Genomic DNA, 23,599 nt, shown 5'->3' with positions numbered 1-23,599 from the left:
AGATATCAACCCTGCACAAGACTAATGAATGCAGACTCCAGTGTTTCACTCTAAACATGTTTGAACATATGAAGCTACCCTGGATGGCATTGGACCACTTGTCCATCTAGCCCAGGATCTTAAGGCCTGTCTTTTTCCCATATGTACCTACCCACACACTAGAATCAATGTCTGAGGCCCTGCTTTGTCTTCCCCCCCATTCCAGGGACAGGGCCTCTTCAGTGGTGGCATGCAGTTGTTGAATGCCCTCCTGGGGATGGAAATCCACCTGCCTCCTTCTCTGCTTGCCTTTTGGTGGGCAGTAAAAGCTTGGTTGGGGCCGCAGTGGCTTAGTGGTTAAGACGCTGAACTGCAGACTGGAAGGTCGGCAGGTCAGCAATTCGAGACTCAAGTGCTGCGTGACGGAGTGAGCTCCCGTCTTCAGTCCCAGCTTCTGCCAACCTAGCAGTTCGAAAGCAAGAAATTGCAAGTAGATAAATAGGTACCGCTTTGGCGGGAAAGGTAACAGCGTTCCATGCACCTCGGTGTTCAGTCATGCCGGCCACATGACCACGGAAGCGTCTTCGGACAGCGCTGGCTATTCGGCTTAGAAACGGGGATGAGCACCGCACTCTAGAGTCGGACACGACTGGTTGGGGACACCTTTACCTTTTACTTTTAAAAGCTGGGTTATTTCAAAGTGCCTTCAGAGTGGAAAATACTATTTTATTTACACTTCTCTGTTCTGCAAATTGTTTTGTTTGGGGGTATCTTGCTCCTTTTGTATGTTTTGTTAATGGTATGCTGTATTAATACTGTTTGTTAGTTTTTAGCCACTAGGGGTTTTCCAGTGGAAAATATGGATAAATATGATTTTGATAAGTATTGTCTAGTCTCACCAGTAGTGTTTCCCCAGAATCTCTCAAGCAGGTATTTTCCCCAGGCCTGGTACCTGAGATACTTTTTAAACAGAGGTGCCAGGGATCAAACATTGGAGTTCTGTGCATGCAAAGTATGTACTCTGCTGCAGAACCATGGCCCCTTTCCTAGGCAGCTTGGTGACCAGGTGCCTGGATTTTTCCCCAGGCTTCTTTGGACTTCTCATTCGACTTGAAGCCCATCATACGATCACTAGAAAAGTCAGCATATGTTGGTTGGAAAGGATACATCCTGGTTTTGCTGCAAAACTGTGGTGGTGGTCTGCCTGAAACATAGAATTTACCAGGCAAAGGTTTTTTAGGTACATAACACCATCAAAGTATATGGAGTTTTACAATAAGCAAACAAGACAGGTCCCTGCCCCAAGGAATTTACAGCCTAAATGTTGACAGTAGGAGAGAGAAATAAGAGAGCTAAGGGAAGACAGGATGAACGTGAACAAATACTGTTAACTTGGATTTAGGATTTATTCCAGTTGCGAATGAGGACCTTGCCAGGGAAACGAAGTGTCACTTATTAAATTTCTTTGTATCAAACTGCTCTAAAAGGCAGAGGAGCAGGGCTAGTAAAAATGGTTATCATAAAAAGAGGTCAGCAGCTTTTAAATTTGTGCTTTGGAGCATTTTTAAGAGATTAAGGGAGCAATCCTATGGCCGCTGGTCAGCGGCTAGACAGCCATAGGATAGGTTGGTTCCTGGGAACTGACCTCAGAGCCCACACTCCGAGGTCGGTTCCCTGAGGACTGACCTCCACCCCCTCCCGCACTGCCTCGTAGGCAGCGCAGAATGGGTCCGTGCTCGGAAGAGGAGCGCGGAGCGGCAAAAATGGGGCGTTCCTGGGGTGTGTTGGGGCAGAGAAGTTGGAAATGCTGGTATGAAACATCCTATGTGTCATCCGGCTGCTGTTTCACACGCTCCAAGGTCCCACGGCTAGACAGCCAAAATCGGCTGTCTAGCCATAAATGCAGGGCGGCTGAAGCGCATAAGGGACAATCCCCTCCACGTTTCTCCTGCCCTGCAATGGCTAGGTGGTCGCCTCCGAGTTCGGAGGTGGCTGCCTACCCTGACAGGATTGCGCCCTAAGGTGCAATCCTATGCATGTTTAGACAGAAAAAAGTCTTACAACTACCAGCATTCCCCAGGATTGTGCCTTAATTTGCACTATCACAAATGCAGTTACCTGGACTTCAACAATGTACTTTTTCTTTAAAAAAAATTAGGAGGACAACACTATGTGGCACTACAGACTACCTTGCTCCAGAAATGATAGAGGGGAGTCCCCATGATGAAAATGTGGATGTGTGGTGTGTTGGTGTCCTTTGTTACGAGTGTCTTGCTGGATATGCACCATTTGAAGCACCAACTCGAATGGAGACATTCAGACGAATAAGAGAGGTATGTTCTTCCAAGCAAAAAGCTCTGAGAAGAAATAGTGCTTATATCAATAGCTTGAAACTCATGGCAAAATCTTATGGCCTGTCCCTGTGACTTGTATGAGCCTAGAAGGTCGTAGGCAGGGCCAGCCCTACCATTAGGCAGAGTGAGGCAATCACCTCAGGCAGCAGATGCTGGAGGATGACAGCAAAGTGTTGGAGGAGAAAGCTGTGGGCCACATGACCTGCCCTATGTCTCCTAAGCTAGCCTGCTGCCTTCTGGTGTAGTGGAAGATGCTGTCCTATTGCCAATGTTGAAGAAAGATTCAACTGCCAATCCAGTCAGCCTTTGTACATGGAACGGGAGAAGGCACCATCTTGTCCTTTGCTTCAGGCAGCAAAATGTTTTGGGCCAGCTCTGCTCATAGGATTATGTTTAAGGGCCTAGCAGAAGCACAGAAGAGACTTGTTCATATAACACTAACCTGGTTTGCATGTAATGGGAATTCATGGGTTATTTAATTCACCAATTACTGAAATCTAGGAGGAGCATGCTCATCACTTCCAATTAACCTACAATCGCTCCATTTGTAGGCTATCATGGTGTCCAGACCCAGATACTCTAGGTTGTTTACTACCCAGAATTAACCTAATGAACCATGCATTAACTCTGGGCTATTTAACCCCTAAACAAGCCAGAGTGCCTGCGTTCAGACGTCATGATAAAAATCTAGGAACTGAGTGATTGTAGGTTGTTAATTGAAAGCAAAAGCAACGATCACACTGGCAGCAGCATGCTTGATTGCACCCACTTGCCCTTGACAACCCCTCGGTTGTCATGATGTGTGAACTGGGTCACTGACTTGAGAGGGGGCAGATGGTGCTACTGCTTGATCAGCAGTGTGCTAGGGGTGCTATACTGAACACAACATTGACACTTTCCTTGCTCAGGGATGAAAGATCCTCTACAACAGATGGGCAAAGCTGACATGTGAGAGAGAGGGCAGGGATTGGCATGTGAGTAGTGCAGATAGGAAAGCTGGGTGGAGAAGCAGATAAACTGGGATTAGGCTTTGTTTCTTAAAAAAAATTAAACCGAGAAGGCACATGTTTAATAAGAAAATAGCTTTTAAAAATATATATCCTTATTTCGAAGGTTAACTTTCAGTTTCCTCCTTGGGTGTCGGATGGAGCCAGAGATCTAATCTCCAAAGTACTTAACCGAACGCCTTCTGTGAGGCTTCCCCTGAAAGAAATAATAGTGCACCCATGGGTTAAGACCAAGTCAAGGAGAATCTTGCCACCTGTCTACAATGAAGTAGAAGAGTAACTGTTTACGTTACATCCTGAAGGCCACTGAGCTCTTTGCAAATACCTCTTGTGTCTTTTTAAATGGCTAGTTGCTGTGGTAGGCAGCAGTCAACCCATGGTCTCGCTTCTCCCTAACCACTCTTCTTTGCCATTACTTCTCACCACTACTGGTAATATGCCTTGCATATCTACTGCATTTGTAAGTGCTGGCGGAACATTAATGTCAAGGGGGAAGAGTGTGGGAATCCTAAACTTTGTATCATTTTAAACATTAAAAAAATAAACACATGAAATAAAAGTGGTTTAGGCAAATACCTTTAATGCAGAGCTTGCTCAGGATTGCTGTGTTGAAGAATGAGCTCATGCCTTTTCCTATTAGGAGGACCAACTAAAATGTACTGAGCAATCCTTCCCCAGGATACTTCTTCAGGCTGATCAGTTTTTTAAGTAAGGCTGAGGGTAGGTGGTCCCAGTGCACGATGGAAAAACCCCATCACCTGCAGCCTGTAACAGACTTATGTATACAAGGTGTTAGGCAAACTTTGGGCTTCACCACACAAGGCTAAAATCCCGCATCTTTACCGGGGCATTTGCTTCCGGATTCTTTGCAAGATTAAGATCCACTCCTTTACACGGGCGGCCACTTGCTTTGAATTGCAGACCTCCTTTCTCAGCAAGTTCTATATGTTTCATTTTACAGCCACTAGATGGTGCTGTAGTTACAGCGCAACTCCAACATTACACTAGGGATGGACAAAAGTCCCTTACCTGGTCCTGCAGCTTGCTTCGCGGTGGGAGGGAGGCGCTCCGTTCCTTCCCCCCGAAATTCTTGGCGGGGGGGGAGGCTCCCCATCCCTCCCCGCCGAAATTCTGGCTGGGGGGGAGGCGCCCCGTCCCTCCGGCCGAAATTCTGGCCGGGGGGGAGGCGCCCCGTCCCTCCGGCCGCGAATCCTCCTTGCCAGCCGGGACGCAAATGGCGGCGGCCGTAGCCGCTGCCGTTTGCGTCCCTGCAGTCAGCCGTGATAGGCTACGTAAATCCTTACGTAGCCTATGATAGGCTACGTAAATCCTTAGGTAGCCTATCACAGCTGACTTTGGGGGGGGAAGCACATACGCAAATGGCGGCGCCCGTGGGCGCCGCCACTTGCGTACACGCTTTTTTTTTTTTTTTCAAAGTCAGCCGTGATAGGCTACGTAAGGATTTACGTAGCCTATCACGGTGTTTTTTGAAAATCTAGCCATGATAGGCTACGTAAATCTTTACGTAGCCTATCACGTTTGTTTGAGGGTTTGTTTTTTTTTAACTTGGAAATGGCGGCAGCAGCAGCCGTTCGGAAGACCGGCCGCCGCCACCAAACCGCTGCCGGGAGCCGCCAGCGCCAGGGACATTCGCCAAAAGTAAGTCCCATCCCGGAGGGGTGGCGGGGGGGTGGCGGACCATTTCTCCACTAATTTTGGGGGGCCGAATGCGTTGGCATTCGGCCTCCCGGAGATTTGTGGAGAAATTCTCCACCATCCCTACATTACACACATCTGATATATCAGATTAACATTCCTTATTGGGTTATCTCTGATCTTTTCAAAAGTGCGATAAAGGTCAGAAAGCATGGAAGATGCCCCGTAGGTTGACGACGTCGTGTAAAGGACCCGCAAACTTCCATGAGTGACTAGTCATGAGTGTGCAATAAAAGCTTCCTGTAGAAATGGTTTTAAGTAGTTTAGATTATGCTAGGTACAAAATAGATTTTAGGTTGTATGTGTTAAGGACTACTGGGACAGAGAATATTTGGCTGTTCTCCCTTTGAAAATATAGAAGCTGACAATAAACTGGATGTTCCCAAAAGTGGGAAGCAAAAAATAATTTATAAAACCTCAGCACAAAAGGAAAAGGGATTGGGATGGAAGAGGAATAAAGCAAACTCAGGCACTAGATTCTTACAATACAGAGTTCAATAGGTCTTCATGCTTAGAACTGGATCTAAGCACAATGGCAGGACTGCTTCTTCTCACTCTCTAATGTGCTCAGCAGCAGTGGCATTTGATAGCAGAAGGGAGGGGGCTCTCAGCTGGTCCTGTATCCAGGCACAATAGAGGGGTGCCTGACTGCTGCTTCCTCTCCCTCTGAGGGCCTCAGCAGGCTTTGAAATAAATAAATAATCAGGTGGAAGCAAAAACAAGGCATAGCAGTAAAGACAGGCAATAGGAGTCATTTGGGATGCATGGAGAAAAACCCTTTTCTACCCACTGAAGAACACTGAGCTAACTAAAACACTAAGGGTGCAATCCTATGGCCACTAGACAGTGACTAGATGGCCATAAGATTGTTTGGTTTCTAAGAACTGCGCTCCAAGGTCGGTTCCCAGAAAACCACCTCCCCTCCCCCTCACAGGCAGCGTGGATCATCCCCAGGCTCCGCGCTCAGAAGAACAGCGCAGCACAAGGCGAAAGGGGATGTTCTGGGGGGAGGGGAGGGGCCAGGAGCATGGAAGTGCCAGTACGACTCTTCCTATGCATCATCTGGCCTCCCCCCACCCCCTGAAGTCCCATGAAGATCCAAAATTGGCTGTCTAGCCGCGAATGCTCCACCCACCCTGCAATGGATAGGCGGTCGCCTCCAAGTTCGGAGATGGCCACCTATCTCAATAGGATTGCTCCCTGTATAGTTATCCTTGTAACAAGATATATATGTGTGTGGATCATCAAGAGGTGGCCTGTGGCAAACCGGTTTTGTGGGATCGGTTCCAGCTTCTTCCTTCTGATGAAGAGGACAAGGTGCTTTCATCTGTACGGCCGACCACCTGCTTACTTGATCCTTGCCCAGCTTGGCTTATTATGGGCTGCAGAGAGAGACTGGGTGAGGGGATCAGGGTGATGGTGAACGCCTCCCTTGAGGAGGGAGTGATGCCATCAGCCCTCAAGGAGGCAGTGATAAGACCGCTCTTAAAGAAGCCCTCCTTGGATCCCCAAGTTCTGAACAACTTTCACCCAGTCTCAAATCTGCCATTTTGGGGCAAGGTGATTGAGCGGGTGGTGGCGATGCAGTTGAAGGCACACTTGGAAGAAACCGATTATCTAGACCCATTTCAGTCGGGCTTCCGGCTTGGGCATGGGACAGAAACGGCCTTGGTCGCCTTGGTGGATGATAGGAGGAAGGCTTTGGATAGGGGTGAATGCTCCTTCCTTGTTCTCCTCGACCTCTCAGCGGCTTTTGATACCGTTGACCACGGTATCCTCCTGGACCGCCTGGAGGGGTTGGGCATTGGAGACACTGTATTGCGGTGGTTCCGGTCCTTCCTCTCCGGCAGGTACCAGAGGGTAGCACTGGGAGAGGAGGTTTCAGACCCATGGCCGCTCACTTGTGGGGTGCCACAGGGTTCCATCCTCTCCCCGATGTTATTTAACATCTATGTGAAACCGCTGGGGGCTCTCATCAGGAGGTTTGGGGTGCAGCGTCATCAATATGCGGATGACACGCAGCTCTACCTCTCGTTCAAATCTTCACCAAGGTTGGCTGTAGAATCCCTGTCCAAATGTCTGGAGACGGTGAGTGGCTGGATGGGGAGGAATAAGCTGAAGCTGAACCCTAACAAGACCGAGGTACTTTTGGTGGGAGACAAGAGGAGGCTGGGGGATGTTGACCTGGTGGTGAATAGGGTACAGCTACCCTTGAAAGACCATGTCTGCAGCCTGGGGGTCATTTTGGACTCCCAGCTGTCCATGGAGGCTCAGGTGTCAGCTGTGAGCCGGACAGCGCTGTATCAACTCCATCTGATACGGCGGCTGCGCCCCTTCCTGACCATCTGCTCCCATCGGTAGCACATGCCCTGGTCTCCTCTCGTTTAGACTACTGTAATGCGCTCTACGTGGGGTTACCCTTGAAGACGGTTTGGAAGCTGCAGCTGGTACAGAACACAGCGGCTCGCCTGATTAAAGGCAGCCGCTGGCGAGATCACATCACTCCAGTGCTGAAGGAGTTGCACGGGTTACCAGTTGTTTTCCAAGCCAAATTCAAGGTGTTGGTTTTGACCTTTAAAACCCTATGTGGTTCCGGCCCAGCCTATCTTAAGGAGTGCCTCCAGAAGCACCAGACAGGCAGCTTAACAAGATCAGCCTTGGATGGCCTTCTCTCTGTCCCATCAGCCAGGACAGCTAGACTGGTGACAATGAGGGAGAGGGCCTTCTCTGTGGTGGCCCCCACTCTGTGGAACTCCCTCCCTAGGGAACTCCGCCATGCCTCTTCTTTAATGAGCTTCTGCCGTGCATTAAAAACGTGGTTGTTCAGGCAGGCATTTGGGGTGGGGTGGGGTATTTTAGAAAATGTTTTTATTGTAGAATTTTATAGTTTTAAACTGTTTTATTATATGCTTTGTACATCGCCCAGAGTAGCTGGGTGACCAGCCAGATGGGCTATTAATAAATTTAATAAATAAAATAAAAATAAATCGTCAAGATAAAGGAGTAAGGTTTGGTGTATTCAGGGATACCCATATCTCCCGTCCCACCTAAATATATTTCAGGTATCATTTATTGTTCATCGGGTTGGACTCGATGGTCTTACAGGCCCCTTCCAGCTCTACTATTCTACGATTCTATGATCTTCATTACTTCCATTCATTGTTGTAGATCTGCCATCTTTCTAAAATTGGTCCCTTTCAACCTTCATTTTGGCTAGCCCTGTAATTTATACCTCATTGTACTGCACCCATAGAGGAATACATAGCGGTACTCGAGTCATTTGTTGATGTGAACATGGGTCCCCTTTGCTCCCTTTGCCAGAGGGCCTTTCCCAGAAAGAAAGGCGGCTTTGTGAAGAAAGCAGAGGAGATGGCTTGGCCCTGACTGTATTCCGCGCTCAAGTATTTATTTATTCATTGCCTTTATACCCCGCCTTTTTTCCTCTTGCAAGGAACCCAAGGCGGCTTACATGATCCTCCTCCTCTCCGTTTTATAGCCTCACGACAACCACCCGGTGAGGTGGGCTGGGCTGAGAGTACACAAAGCGGTTGCGGAAGAATGCAGACGGCCCGCCAAGTAACTCGTACAAACAGTACCCAATAATGTGCTGGGCGTGTGAATGCAGCCCTGGGCAGCTGGTACCATCTGCCACGTTAGAAGACGTGCGGAACTACAATTTACCAGCCCAAGAGGCCTACAGTCGATGCTGTGCGTAAGAAACGGGGGTGCGCAGGTGCATTTAGACATCTCTATCCGCGGGTGACATCTAAAGGACGAGTTGTGTCATCCGGTACAGTAATCGCAGACCCCGAAAACAAACCGGACTACAACTCCCATCATCCCCGGCCGCAGAGGGTTCGCTGGCCGAGGATGATGGGGCCTGTAGTCCAGCACATCTGGAGGAGGGCGCCAGTTTGGGGAAGGCGGGTGTAGGAGGGTTGGGAAGTAATGCGAAATATGCATTGCGCCCCCCCTCCCTCCGTCCCTCAGCAAGGGCGCCGATGGGGTACAACATTGCGCACGCGCCGCCCAAACGGCTCTTTCAACAAGTTCCACGCTGAGACCGTTAGGGCGCCGCGCACGCGCGCTGGTACAGCCCACGCGCCTCCCCGCCTCAGCGAGCGCCCGGCCGCCGCCATTCGGCGAATGAGAGAATGAAAGAGAGGGTCGTTGATTTCCGCCCCGACGTCGCCCGAGCCGGGAATAAGGCGCCGCCCTATCAGGGGTTCCCTGGGTGATTAGCCCCGCCTCCTCCCCGCTGCGGGCGGCGCAGGCGCGCGGAGCTCATTCTCGTCGCCCGGCTCGTTGTCGCCCCTCCCTCGCGCCCTTGGCTCCCTCTCAGTCAGCCGGCGAGAGGCGCGGAGGGGCGCCGTCAGGGACCGGCGCTACGGGGAGCCCCGCCACCTCCCTCCTCGCACCACAATGAAGATCTGGACTTCCGAGCACACCTTCGAGTGAGTGGTGCGGCGGCGCTCAACGGGCGGCGGGACGCGGGTCGACGCGGCGGCGGCTCCCCCCCCCGTGGGTGTGGCGTGGGGCAGCGGTAACTCAGTCACCCTCAGTGGGGCAGCCGGGGACGAGCCGGCCCACCGTCTCTCCCCGCGGCCGCATCCCCGAGGGCTCTCGCGCGCCAGAGGGCGGCCTTCGCTTCGTCGCCCCCTCTGCCCGAACGTGTGGGGTGCCCCGTTCTCGGCCCCGTTCTCGCGAGCGCATTCCTCACCCCCCCGGCGCGCCCCTTGCGCGGAGGGGGCTGCCGGGGCCCGTGTCTCACGACCTGGGCTGAGGTTGCTGTGGACACGCACGGCACCCATTTGCTGCCCCCCTCTCCCCGCCCTGTTCTCTCTCTGTGTTTTTGGTCAGCTGTGGTGGTCTGGTGGGGGGGGGGGCGGGGGGTTGCCAGTTAAAGGCTACTGTCAGGGTTTGGGCTTTCTTGTCTCTTTTCCCCATCCTCGGGGTTGATTTTTGGGTAACGTTCCCCTTCCCCCCACCTGCCCCTAGAAAGAAAGCCGCCGGGAAGATACAACATCTGAAAAGTACCGCACAAGGGTGCAAAATGCAAATGAGTTCCGTGGAAAAGGGGCTGAAAGCAGGAGAGGACTTCTCTTTGGTTCGCACAGGTATCCTGCCAGGTGGTTATTTTGGCTAAAGAGAAGCATTGCAGCAGAGGTAGCCCTCAGCCGCTACTTTGCCCATATCCTCTGTCCCGCGTGACCAAGGTCAAAATGAACTGCCTCGGGAATAATTGCTTTTCTTTATTGTGCGCGGTTTCTGTGCTGATGCAGGCTGCCACCCTCTTTGGTTCGTAACGTCCCAGCCCAAAATAGTTAGTTATAATTGTGGGCCCTGCTCTTCTTTGTAAGAAAATGTGTTCTGGAGAAGGGCATCAACGCCCCTCCTTGGCAAGCAGGGAAGGATCTGCCTTCTCCGTTCGTTTTGTGCAGGCTGCACGTGTTTCATCATGCGATGTTCTAGCACTTGCTGTTGGAAGAACTTGCTTTTCACAGTCCGCTGTATTTAGTAAAAAACAAAGCCAAAAAAAAATACATAATGTTAATTTTTTGTCTCAGTACACAAGTATTTAACATGAAATGTTTGAGGGGGGGGAATAAAGCATGCTTATTGTGATTTAAATGTTATATTATGTAGAATTTTTTATAGGAATACTTGGCAAAAATTTAAAGACAATAGCATGTCTATTGAAAACTGTTGACACACTAATTTTAGCAGTCCAAAGAATTAGGCATGATATATGCTGGCAACCACTCATCTATTTCAACAGAGTTCAGCTCTCTTCCATTGTGGTTGTAGGGGAACCTTCTGTTTCGTTGTCTCTATTTATTAATTCAATTTCACTCGGAGACTTATGTGTTTCAGTGATATGCATGTGTCATACATGCTAGGGATAACCACCTGAAAAACAATTACAACTTTGCAACTGCCAACCTTGCGTAATATTGTATTTGCAATTGGCATACATTCATTTTTACTAATGAACTTATGAAACAGACACATTTCCATGGAAAAATTAAGGGCTGGAAAAATGGCCGCCCCCGTCACTTTGTGGACTGTTTGGGTCAGGCTCTTCATTGACTCTGAAGTTTATCTGTAGGCTCTATTTTTATGCTGAATGATGAATTAAAAACTAGTTATCTGTCTGGTTTTGTTTTTACTTGACAGTCACCCCTGGGAGACTGTTACTACAGCTGCTATGCAGAAATACCCAAATCCCATGAATCCCAGCGTGGTTGGAGTTGATGTCCTGGACCGGCATGTAGATCCCAATGGAAAGCTACATAGTCACAGATTGCTCAGTACAGAATGGGGCATGCCATCAATTGTAAAATCGGTAAGCATCTATCGTGACTCAAGACAAATATCTCTGAACAATTTGCTTTTAATGTATGTGCATGTGGCCCTAGTTTTCTAAAATGGAGTATAATTATATTCTCTGAAAGGGGTATCAGGGCTCAGGTTGGCTTTGCACTTGCTAGCATCTCTTTCACTCTACTTTCTTTGGATTTTCTGGCATTGTTCAGGATGCAAACTAGTAATTTTGGTTTATTTACGCTTCAGCCATAGTTGCATAGGATTCAGAACTGGGAGGGACTGATGTCACAAGACAGCTACTGCTATGCATTCATTTAACCTTTGTTAATAAATGCACCTGCTATATATGATTATTCACAATATTTCCATATTTAATGAATAGTCTAGCTGGCTGGGTTCTTGGTTATCCAGAAACAATTACCTGCATCTGACAACAGGTAATTAATGGCTAACCAACAGGGCTTTTCAGAAAGTGTTGTATAACTGGGTCATTTCTAGCATATGTTTTACAGCTACAGGATTAATCTTGTGTAGATATGTCTAGAGTGAATGCCATTGGTGATTTATCTTACTTTTTCTTAGTCAAAGGTTCTGTTGAGATGTAACAAGAAAACATGGTTTCTCTATATGAATGAGTCTGCATGAGCCTTAGGGCTTCATCACATGGAGCTTTTATCCTGCGATTGAGATTGCTCCTTCACGGAAGTTTGCGTGCTCTTTACATGATGCCATGACCCTGTCGTGAGCCTCCTGGACTAAATGCCCTTTGTTCCGTTTTTAAATCGCAGATAATGAGCTATCAAATTACCCTGCTGTGTTCCGCTTAAAGCAGCAAGAAGAGGAGCGAGATCAATGAAAGATAATGGAAGACTCAGATATGGGAAGAAGGGGGGAGTGCATGTAAAGAGAGTCAGTTGGGATCCTACATTTAAAACGGACACAGAAAGCCCCGTTTTAAATGTAGGATTTTAGGCTGGTGTAGAGATGCCTTTAGGCTCACACTCTCCCCTTCCCTCTCCTTCTACATGCCAGAAGACTACATTAAACTTCCTTTTCTCATTTTAAGCTAACCATAGTTCCTGTGATGTCCAAACTCATAGCTATAGTTCGCTTAAATTATAGTGGGAACAAGCAAGGATCAAACAAAGGCTTCAGATTGTGGCTTGTTCTCAAACCTTAATATAAATAAACCATAGTTCCCAGAGTTGAGATTTCCTCCTGGGGAATGAAAGGAGAGGGGCAAGGGTGCATGAGCTTGAGATTTATGCAGCTACATTCATGTAGCAGGAAACCAGGGTTTCTCACTAGGTCTGAACCATGCCATAGTTTCATGAGCTGTGACTGGAGTCAACAGTTATATTTCTTGAAATAAGCTATGACTTCAAGGATGAGTGGCCTGCATGGTTGGACCCATTCATATTCTTATGCATTCTTATAACTATGCAATAATGGAAATAATTCTAGGCTTGATACTTGAACATTATATTGGAATTAACTCGTTACACTTAAACCTAGCTCTTTTTAAAACGGCAAATTTTAATCAGGAATAAGGAAAGGAGAAAAAATGGAGGAAACCCTTTACAATTCAAAATAATATTCAGAGAAGGGGGAAACCATACAGGGGAGGGGTTAGTAGGTTGTGTGCTTCAAGTACATGAAATGGAAGAATAAACAATGTACGTGACCTGATGATTATTGAATATTAAAACTCCGGAAAATCTGACCAGATGTCTTCGTATTTATTTACAACAGTTGTATACTGCTCCACATCTAAACAGTGCAAAGGATTTGTACTCTTTGTGCTTTTGTCAATAGTTAAAATAGTCCTAAGGTGAGTGATGTTGGATGTTTCTCTTCTAGCTTATCGGTGCTTGTAGAACAAGAACATATATACAAGAACACTCCGTAGTTGACCCGGTGAAGAAAGTAATGGAGCTCAAGTCTACTAATGTAAGCATTATAAAATCTGTAACTTAAACATTTATTGTTGTTGTTGTTGTTCAGTCATTCAGTCGTGTCCGACTCTTCGTGACCCCATGGACCATAGCACGCCAGGCCTTCCTGTCCTGCGCCCTCTCCCGGAGCGTGCTCAAGTTCATATTCATTGCATCCGTGATGCTATCTAGCCATCTCATCCTCTGCCGTCCCCTTCTCCTTTTGCCTTCAGTCTTTCCCAGCATCAGGGTCTTTTCCAGGGAGTTTTCTCTTCGCATTAGGTGGCCAAAATATTTGAGCTTCAGCTTCAGTAGCTGTCCTTCCAATGAGCACTCAGGGTTGATTTCCTTTAGGATGGACTGATTTGACCTCCTTGCAGTCCAGGGGACTCGTAAGAGTCTTCTCCAGCACCACAGTTCGAAAGCATCAATTCTTCGGCGCTCAGCCTTCCTTATAGTCCAGCTCTCACAGCCATACATTACTACTGGGAAAACCATAGCTTTGATTAGACGGACCTTTGTCAGCAAGGTGATGTCTCTGCTTCTTACTATGCTGTCTAGGTTGGCCATAGCTTTCCTCCCCAGGAGCAAGCGTCTTTTAATTTCATGGCTACAGTCACCGTCTGCGGTGATCTTGGAGCCCAAGAAAGTAAAATCTGTCACTGCTTCCATTTCTTCCCCTTCTATATGCCAGGAAGTGATGGGGCCAGATGCCATGATCTTAGTTTTTTTAATGTTGAGTTTCAAACCAGCTTTTAAACTCTCCTCTTTCACCCTCAATAAGAGGCTCTTTAGATCCTCTTCGCTTTCTGCCATTAGGGTGGTATCGTCTGCATATCGGAGGTTATTGATAATTCTCCCAGCAATCTTAATTCCGACCTCTGATTCATCCAACCCGGCATTTCTCATGATGTACTCTGCATATAAGTTAAATAAGCAGGGTGACAATATGCAGCCTTGTCGTACTCCTTTCCCAATTTTGAACCAATCGGTTGTTCCATGTCTGGTTCTTACTGTTGCTTCTTGACCCTCATACAGGATTCTCAGGAGACAGGTAAGGTGGTCTGGTACTCCCATCACTTTAAGAATTTGCCACAGTTTGTTGTGATCCACACAATCAAAGGCTTTAGCATAGTCAATGAAGCAGAAATAGACGTTTTTCTGGAATTCTCTTGCTTTCTCCATGATGCAGCGAATGTTGGCGATTTGATCTGTAGTTCCTCTGCCTCTTCGAAACCCAGCTTGTACTTCCGGTAGATCTCGGTTCGCATACTGCTGAAGCCTAGCTTGTAGGATTTTGAGCATCACCTTGCTGGCATGTGAAATGAGCGCAATTGTGCGGTAGTTTGAACACTCTTTGGCGTTGCCCTTCTTTGGAATTGGAATGTAAACTGACCTTTTCCAGTCTTGTGGCCACTGTTGACTGTTCCAGATTTGTTGGCATATTGAATGCAGCACTTTAACAGCATCATCTTTTAGGATTTTAAATAGCTCAGCTGGAATACTGTCATCTCCGCTAGCTTTGTTGTTACTAATGCTTCCTAAGGCCCACTTGACTTCACTCTCTAGGATGTCCGGCTCAAGTTCAGTGACCGCACTATCATGGCTATCAGGGACATTCAGATCTTTCCTGTATAGTTCTTCTGTGTATTCTTGCCACCTCTTCTTAATCTCATCTGCTTCTGTTAAGTCCCTGCCTTCTTTGTCCTTTATCATGCCCGTCTTTGCACAAAACGTTCCCTTGAGATCTCCAATTTTCTTGAAGAGATCTCTAGTCTTTCCCATTCTGTTGTTTTCCTCGATTTCTTTGCATTGTTCATTTAAGAAGGCCTTTTTGTCTCTCCTTGCTATTCTCTGGAACTCTGCATTCAGTTGGGTATATCTTCTTTTGTGAGCTACTTCTAAAGCCTCATCAGACAGCCACTTGGCTTTCTTGCACTTCTTTTTCTTTGGGATGGATTTCGTTGCTGCCTCCTGAACAATGTTACGGACCTCCGTCCATAGTTCCTCAGGCACTCTGTCTATCAGGTCTAATCCCTGAAATCTATTCCTCACCTCCACTGTATATTCATCAGGGATATGATTTAGGTCATACCTGAACGGTTTAGTGGTTTTCCCGACGTTCTTTAATTTAAGCTGAAATTTTGCAAGAAGCAGCTCATGATCTGAGCCACAGTCAGCTCCAGGTCTTGTTTTTACTGACTGTATGGAGCTTCTCCATCTTTGGCTGCAAAGGACATAATCAATCTGATTTCGATATTGACCATCTGGTGACGTCCATGTGTAGAGTCGCCTCTTGTGCTGTTGGAAAAGAGTGTTTGCTATGATCAGCATGTTCTCTTGGCAAAACTCTATTAGCTTTTGTCCTGCTTCATTTTGTACACCAAGGCCATGCCTGCCTGTTATCCCGGTGATTTCTTGACTTCCTACTTTAGCATTCCAATCCCCTATGATGAAGAGGACATCTTTTTTTGGTGTTAGTTCTAGAAGGTGTTGTAGGTCTAGACTCCAATCCTGTACCTTCATGCATGCAAAAATCTGCTGAAATTGGTCTCTTGCAGGTTTATTTGGTAGCCTTTGACTCGGCATATAAAACTTGCTTGCATTTTTGCAAAGCTGTTTTTACATCTTTTGCTTTGGCTGAATAAGAGTAATGCTTCTTAGTGGCATACAGCATATGACTTTTCCTTCAGAAGTTCTTATAGTGCCAACTTGTAGTCACTATGTTTACTGTTAGTCTTTTGTGAATTTGGCAGTCTGTACAGACTGACTGCCTTCCAAAATGAAGGACATGAGACAAATTAGCTCAGTATCATGGATTTATTCCCAATTCATGGTGCTTATATGTGAAAAAAATTTGGGAATCCCACTTTTTGGGAAAATTGTAATGATGTCTAAATTTGAGAATAATATCTCTTTTCAATAAAATACTGTATCCCAGTCCTAGTGGCTTTAGACAACATGAGTATTAAATCCCTTCAATTTATTTAATTTCACTTTTTGATTCTAAGACTTGCTGCACAAATTAAATCCCTTGTAGATTTCGTTTACAAATCTGGTGTCGGTAGATGAGAGACTAATTTATAAACCACATCCTCAAGAGCCAGATAAGTAAGTAGTGTTTCTTCAGTGTTTTTCTTTAGGTATCTTTGTAACCTGAAGATTTCAGCAGGTGAGTAGGTCATATTAAAAATGACTAAAACATAACACAGTCTGGGAGCACCTTAAAGATTAACAATTGTTATTAATGGCATAAACGTTTCATGGACTGGGACCCACTTCATCAGATGCGTTGAGTGCGATTCTCAGTTGTCAGGTTACCTACACAAATGGGTGTTAAGGGGGGGGGTGGATACACAGGTTCAAGTTAAATGGCAATGAGGGTTGTGAAGATAAAATGTGGGGTGGGAAGAGAGAACTGTGTACCCTAAGCATGAAAGAAGAAAGGCAGGATAAAAATGTTGCGCAGGAATGGAGCTGATTATGTCCTTGTGCCATTCCTTATCTGTTCTCCTGTTTCTCTTGCCCATTTCCTGGTGAAAAAGGAGGTGGGTAGATACCTGCCACATTTCTACCTGGGTTGTAGCTTTCTCTTGAATGTTTGCTGTGCATAGCCTTGCAAGTTTTCAGGATGACTCATTGTAGCTGTTTAAAGGCAGTTATAATAATCTGGTTTCATGGGCAGGAACAACTGTCAAATGTGCAAATGAGAAATGTGCCATATGCAATAGCAATCACGGTTGTGGCAAACATAATCAGGAAAACAGTACAGGTATATTGACCCAGAAAAAATATAGTCAGGGCCAGAAATATTGGAACAAGGTTAACTGTTTTGGCAGTTGGCCTCTGTACACCACCACATTGAAGTTGAAAGGAAACACACCCAGATGGGCGTGAAGTCAGGACTTTCAGCTGTAATTCAAGGGGTTTGACAAAAGTGGGGCACTAACCATTCAGGAAGGACAGCCTGTGGCATACACACACACCCATCGTTGGTGGCTCATAAGTAATGGAACAAATGGCTGACAAGCAGCTGCGTGGCCAGGTGTGGCCTGTTTCCTGGGTACCCCATGACCAGTCAAGCAGAGAAAAGGCCTGGAGGTGGTTCTTACATTTGCATTTGGTAGCTGTTCACTGGAACTCCCAACATGAGGTCCAAAGAGGTGTCCATGCGAGGGAAGGAGGCCATCATTAGGCTGAGGAAACAAAATAAACCCATCAGAGAGATAGCAAGAACATTGGGAGTGGCCAATACAACAGTCTGGAACATCCTGAAAAAGAAGGAATCAACTGGCAAGCTCAGCAACAGCAAAAGGCCTGGAAGACCACGGAAGACAACTGAAGTGGATGACCGCAGAATTCTGCTCATGGTGAAGAGGAACCCTTTCACAACATCTAGCCAGGTCAAGAATGCTCTTGTGGAGGTAGGCATGTCATTGTCAACATCTACAGTCAAGAGACAGCTTTATGAATGTAAATACAGAGGCTTCACTACAAGGTGCAAACCACTGGTAATGCCCAAGAACAGACAGGCCAGATTAGCCTTTGCCAGCAAACACCCACAAAAGCCTGCCCAGTTCTGGAAGAAGATTCTTTGGACTGACGAAACCAAGATTAACTTGTACCAGAATGATGGGAAGACAAAAGTATGGAGAAGGAAAGGAACAGCTCATGATCCAAAGCATACCACATCATCTGTCAAACATGGTGGAGGCAGTGTTATGGTGTGGGCATCTATGGCCGCCAATGGAACTGGGTCACTGGTGTTTATTGATGACCTGACTGCTGATCAAAGCAGCAGGATGAATTCTGAAGTGTATAGGGCTATACTTTCTGCTCAGATTCAGCCAAATGCTGCCAAACTGATAGGACACCGCTTCATATTGCAGATGGATAATGACCCAAAACATACAGCAAAAGTTACCCAAGAGTTTCTCCAGGCAAAGAAGTGGGATGTTCTTCAATGGCCAAGTCAGTCACCTGATCTCAACCCAGTAGAGTATGCTTTTCCCTTACTTGAAGACAAGACTGAAGGCAGAAAGATCCACAAACAAGCAGCAGCTGAAGGCAGCTGCAGTAAAGGCCTGGCAAAGCATCTTGCGGGAGGGAACTCAGCATTTCGTCATGTCCATGGGTTCCAGACTTCAGGCAGTCATTGACTGCAAAGGATTTTCATCCAGGTATTAAAGGCGATCCTTAAGTTTGAAATGATGTTGGTTTGTTCCATTACTTACGAGCCACCAACGATGGGGGGGGGTATGCCACTGGCTGTCCTTCCTGAATGGTTAGTGCCCCACTTTTGTCAAATCCCTTGAATTACAGCTGAAGCTCCCGACTTCGGTCCCATCTGGGTGTGTTTCCTGTCAACTTCAATGTGGTGGTGTACAGAGGCCAACTGCCAAAACGGTTATCCTTGTTCCAATATTTTTGGCCCTGACTGTATTTCCATCTACAGATTTGCATTTTTAGCATCACTGTGTAAAATAGTGGAATATAAACTCAACACTTCTCCTGACATTCCAGTAGTCTAAAGCAAACTATTTTTTAGCCTCCTGTCTCATTTCCACTTTATCCTAGCCCTTTCTAGCTTGACAGTGTTTTTTTAAAGGTACCCTGTGTATTGATAGCAGTTCTTTTAGCTACACTGTATTAAGAACGTAAGAAGAGCCATGCTAGATCAAACCAAGGGTCCATCTAGTCCAGCATTCCGTTCACATAGTGGCCAACCAGCTGTTGACCAGGAACCCACAAGCAGGACATAAGTGCAACAGCACCCTCCCACCCATGTTCCCCAGCAACTGGTGTACATAGGCTCACTGCCTCTGGTACTGGAGGTAGCACATAGCCATCAGGACTAGTAGTCATTGATTGGAAGGGTATGTGGCAATAGCAATTGGTTTTCCCCTTTGATACCTTCCTGAACATTGTGTGTAGGTGATACCTCGAGAAGGAAAAGCTTTAGCTTTCCCAACTTCTTTGTACTCTTTTCGGGACTGGGGAACAAAGGGTTAAATCCAACATTGCACAAGCAGACCTCAGTTTGTGCAACAAGACTTCCCCTTGCTCTCCTCTCCCCTGCGGTCCCCCCCATTTGCCCCCCAAATCTGGGGCCGTGCATTCCTGGGGAGCAAGATTTGGGGGTTGTGCAGGGGACTGGAAAACTGTTTTGCAGACAGACAGGATTGGAAACAACCCCAGAATATGCCTGACACTGATAAACAGGAAAGATGATTTGAGTATAGAGTTCAGTATTGGGTCAAAGGAGCCATGTGTATCCCAACTTCCAAAATGCTTAGCTGCCTTTGTAGTATGTAGTACCATTACTTTGTAGTTCAGTATTGATTATAGAGAACAAAACTAGTTGCTTATTATAGGTTGAGAAATGAGTTGGTAAACCCTTGTCCCTTTTTTCCTTAGAACCATTTTGACTCAAGAAGCAACAATATGTGTGAAGGGGGTTAGTGTCAGCAGTTACCTGGAAGGACTAATGGAAAACACAATCTCTTCTAATGCTAAAAAAGTATGTATTGCCATCTGATTCTGAGAGGGTGGGGGAGAGGGATGGAGCAGCTCTTGGGCTTGGCTGCAATAGCTTTGCATTTATTGCAGAGTGTGAACTGTGCACTTGGGAGGTTCCCATGTCAAATCTCATCTTGGACATAAACTTACTGGGCAAACAGCCATATTCTTAGGTCCTGATCTTGCAGTTGGGGGAATAATACTAACCTGCCTTACGTGGCTGTTGTAACCCCTGTGAGAGAGAAACCGAAGGGGGTAGAAGACAGGTGAAGTCACCTATCGCATGCCTGCTCTGGCTTCAGCTGGACTGCGTGGATTGGGTGGTTAGTTTGACGTGTAGGGTTATTAATGTTCTCTGTTTTATTAATGTTATAAGCCACTTCAGGGACTCTGATCAAAAAGTAAGATACAGATCTACTCAATAAATAGAATTTTAATAAATTGATTACCTTTCTTGATTAGAAAAAGATATTCTTGATTTCCTAATAAAGATATGTACATTTGCAGGGACGTGAAGCATTGGAGTGGGTGATCAACGAACTGAATGCCGAAATAGAGGAATTCACTACTTCAGCGAGAGGAAACATGAGGTCCCCTATGGCGGCGGCGGCCTTTGTGGAGAAATAGTATAAGGCTATATATGTCTACATTGGTAGCTAGGGCTGAGTGTCTGAAACGAACAATTGGAAACTTCCTTGAAGCTGGAAATATTTATTCTTCTACCTATTTAAAGAAAGTAGATCTGTAGATTACGTTTTTAAATTAAAAACTTGGAAAGAAGTTGCATATCTGAAGGTAATATGCATGACTGAGTTCTGTTGGACTGCACATTCCTTTCAATTTAAATAATCCAAGCATTCAAGATAATTCCTGTGTTTGCAGGAATCAGACTTAAACTTCCAACCCATAGTAGGCCTTCAGTAGAACAAGCTGTGGAAGGCTAGTCTGTTGTAGATTGCTACTTTGATAGAATTCAGGTTTACTTGGACTGCCACTTTTGGGATCATCTCCAAAATGAAGCAGACGTATTCTGGGCACAGTGGTTTGGGCAGTTTGTGATAGGACTTTGATTGGAAGAACAATGGTTATTACTTGAAATATGATTTATACTAAAATGCTTTTTTGTATACTGCTGTCATGAATGTTACAATTTCCTAACATGAAAAAGGTGGTACTTAACATCTGTCATTTAACAGAGCTTGATTTATATAATGGATGCATCATAATTTTGAAAGATTAACCAACTAAAGATTTGTACTAGCCAAATTCTGAATTTGACAGAAGGTACATGCTATATAACTAGAGCAGGGGGAGAGAACTTGGCTCAAAAGTTCTCAGCTTCAGTTTTGTAGATCCCCTACTTGGCAAGGGTACTGTAACAGTTGAAAAATGTCTTTTGTTGACAGGCTCATTCTTTCGTTCTGGAGTTTCCAGAAACTGGAGTTCATATAAAAGCTAAAGGCAGAAGTACTTGTTCCATTTCAAATGTACTGCGACGTTGTAAATCATGATTTCTATCTTTGTTTAGCAAGACATAAGAGACTTTAGAAATTTCTTAAATAGCACTTTGTTATCTTTTACCTCTAAGGAACAATACATAATAGGTGTCTTAATTTTGTCACAAAGTACCCTTGAATAGCTGAAATAATAGCTAGATTCCAATATTCTTCTTCCCCCTCTTCCTTCGCAGGGGAGTAGAGAATAGAATATAAAATCAAAATGGCATTTACTCCAAGATGAGTAAAACGTGAGGCTATATATAAGATGCTTTTGATGTGAAGGAATGAAGGAGAAATCTAGTATCTTCCTGCAGTTACTACACCAAGTAGTAAGTGATGGAAAAACAGTTGGGTTGCAAGTATGTTTTGAAATCTCCTAGTTCTGTCTATTTTATCAGTTAGGTTTGGAGAACTGGAGTCTTCATGCATGCAGTTTTCTGTGCTATTTAAGAATTGTCTGTCAATAATAGAACTAAAGCTAATTTTGAGAATGCTTATTGTATCTGCTTCAAATAGGGGTAAGGGGAAGAACCTATGAATATGCCTGAGATTACAAACGTTTACTTACGTATTTACATTTTAAATATTTTTCTACTTGGGTTAAAAAAAATTGTCTTTACTGCATTTGTAAAAACTACAAAAGTAATATCTGGTGGTTTTTTTACACATTGAGAATGTTAACTTAATTAAAATGTTGTTAATGTTTGATATTCAAATGTGTTTTAATTTTGGTCAGCTGTAACCACTGGTTCAGGTAAAAGGCACGGTATTCAAGTAATGAGGGGGCCTGGATCCAAAGCTGCTCTGTTCCCCCAAGAGGGGGCATGGATTTCCTCCCCACTTGCTTTCAATGGGTAGGAAATTTAAAAGAAAAAGATGCATTGAGCTGGAAAGTCAGGCAACACAGGCCTGCACACACAACTTCTGCCCTGGCTGGGCCATGGATGAAGCAGCAGATGACTGCTTCACTTCTCCACCCCCAACCCCACCTAGGATAGTACTCAACCTATTTCATAACATAATCTTAGTTTGCTGTAATTATTTTCATCCTTTAAGAGAATTGGGATGGAAGGATTCAAATTCCTAGGCGTCAGCCTTACGCTGTGTAAAACTTCCTGTCTAGAATAAAGTAATACAGGTTTTCTCAGCTTTGTCCCTGAGGGTGTGGCACAGCAAGAAGGAACTACTTCCTGACTTGCAGACTTGCTGCCAGGGAGCTATTTTGTAGTGTACTCACTGTTTTGCAGTTCTGTTTTACAGTTCTTGTAATATCTATACATAATGGCTTGTCACTTGCAGCCTTACTAATTCTTTGCCCATTTTGAGTTTATCCCTTGTCTCCCAAGCCAGAGGGGCTTGTGGTTTACTTTGGAATATAATATGCAGATTCCTGCCCTAAAGCTCTTGCTACATTATAGAAAGCCAACCTTTTCCAGTGCTTTGAGAACTGGAAGCAGTTTGAGAACAAATTCCACCACTTCAACTATCTCACCTTTTTCATATCTTCCGATGTGTATTACAAAAATAGGGAGAAATTCCTCTGAGTGTCTCAATAAAGTTTCCACCATAATTCAATTCACATCTTTGCTAGAGCAATATATTTGTCCTGTAGGCCACTCTGGTTTTACACTTCCAGCTGATAACTTTTAAAGGTGGATATTTTTAAATTACAATATTTAGATGTGATGCAATAACCAAGATGCTCTGTGGTTTAAAGTAAAAATGAGGGAGTCCCTCAGCCTTAACGTCTTTGTTCCAATAGAGTCATCCCCAGGCTCTTGCTCATTCTTTGTCTTGCACCACAGCTGCTAGTTCACAAGCTTGGGGGAGGACAGATGAAGAGGAGGAGGATCAATCATAGCAGCTGTACTCAGATTAATTGCCCTTTGGAGCCTGCCCCCCACCCCTATTTGAATGTCTGTCTTGACTTTCTGAGCCTTAAATGGTACAGCAGCTTTTCGCTGTATTAGGACTGTTTTTTACATCCCAGAGCAATTCCTTACATCAACAGAAAATACCTTCATCAAAATTCTTTTTATGATTTGAATGTGTGCACTAATCTCAGCTCCAACTGGGATCTATGAGGCAAGGGCTCACTCGAAAAGAGACTTGAGGGCAAAATGTGTGAGGGGAGAGGCTGCATGTGTGATTGTGTGGCAGCAACTCTAATATCTTACTCTTCCTGCTAATATGGAAGCAATAGGGATTGCTGCATGACTGACCAGACAGAGAACACAAGCGATTTTCTCTTAACTCTCAACTGT

The 23,599-nt window shown here is 45.5% G+C and overlaps 2 protein-coding genes across 4 annotated transcripts in view; both read left to right on the top strand.

Annotated features, from left to right (window-relative positions):
• The window catches only part of LOC146348908 (aurora kinase C-like), a 41,191-nt gene extending 37,274 nt beyond the window's left edge, over positions 1 to 3,917 (top strand). For all 3 annotated transcript variants that reach the window (XM_084848404.1, XM_084848401.1, XM_084848402.1), the window contains 2 exons: positions 2,138 to 2,312; positions 3,447 to 3,917. In XM_084848404.1, coding sequence (XP_084704530.1) covers positions 2,138 to 2,312; positions 3,447 to 3,620 — 349 coding nt within the window. In that variant the 3' untranslated portion in view covers positions 3,621 to 3,917. The remainder of the gene's footprint in view (positions 1 to 2,137; positions 2,313 to 3,446) is intronic.
• Positions 3,918 to 9,313: 5,396 nt separating this feature from the next.
• On the top strand, positions 9,314 to 22,913 carry PRELID3B (PRELI domain containing 3B). Its single transcript, XM_084854293.1, has 6 exons — positions 9,314 to 9,510; positions 11,234 to 11,402; positions 13,244 to 13,333; positions 16,358 to 16,428; positions 19,735 to 19,837; positions 20,344 to 22,913. The coding sequence occupies exons 1-6, from the start codon at positions 9,479 to 9,481 to the stop codon at positions 20,461 to 20,463; spliced, it is 585 nt and encodes a 194-aa protein (XP_084710419.1). The 5' UTR covers positions 9,314 to 9,478; the 3' UTR covers positions 20,464 to 22,913.
• Positions 22,914 to 23,599: the final 686 nt, after the last annotated feature.

Source organism: Heloderma suspectum, chromosome 4 (genome assembly GCF_057233095.1).
Source record: "Heloderma suspectum isolate Gila_16-S chromosome 4, 16-S_ref, whole genome shotgun sequence".
Taxonomy (NCBI): domain Eukaryota; kingdom Metazoa; phylum Chordata; class Lepidosauria; order Squamata; family Helodermatidae; genus Heloderma; species Heloderma suspectum.
The sequence above is the reverse complement of the archived record's forward strand: the minus strand, read 5'-3'. Positions and strand labels throughout refer to the sequence as shown.

Coding starts and splice junctions, on each gene's coding strand:
- PRELID3B (XM_084854293.1), top strand. CDS start 9,479: ATGAAGATCTGGACTTCCGAGCACACCTTCGA. Junction 9,511..11,233: donor ACTTCCGAGCACACCTTCGA/GTGAGTGGTGCG, acceptor TTTACTTGACAG/TCACCCCTGGGAGACTGTTA. Junction 11,403..13,243: donor TGCCATCAATTGTAAAATCG/GTAAGCATCTAT, acceptor TTTCTCTTCTAG/CTTATCGGTGCTTGTAGAAC.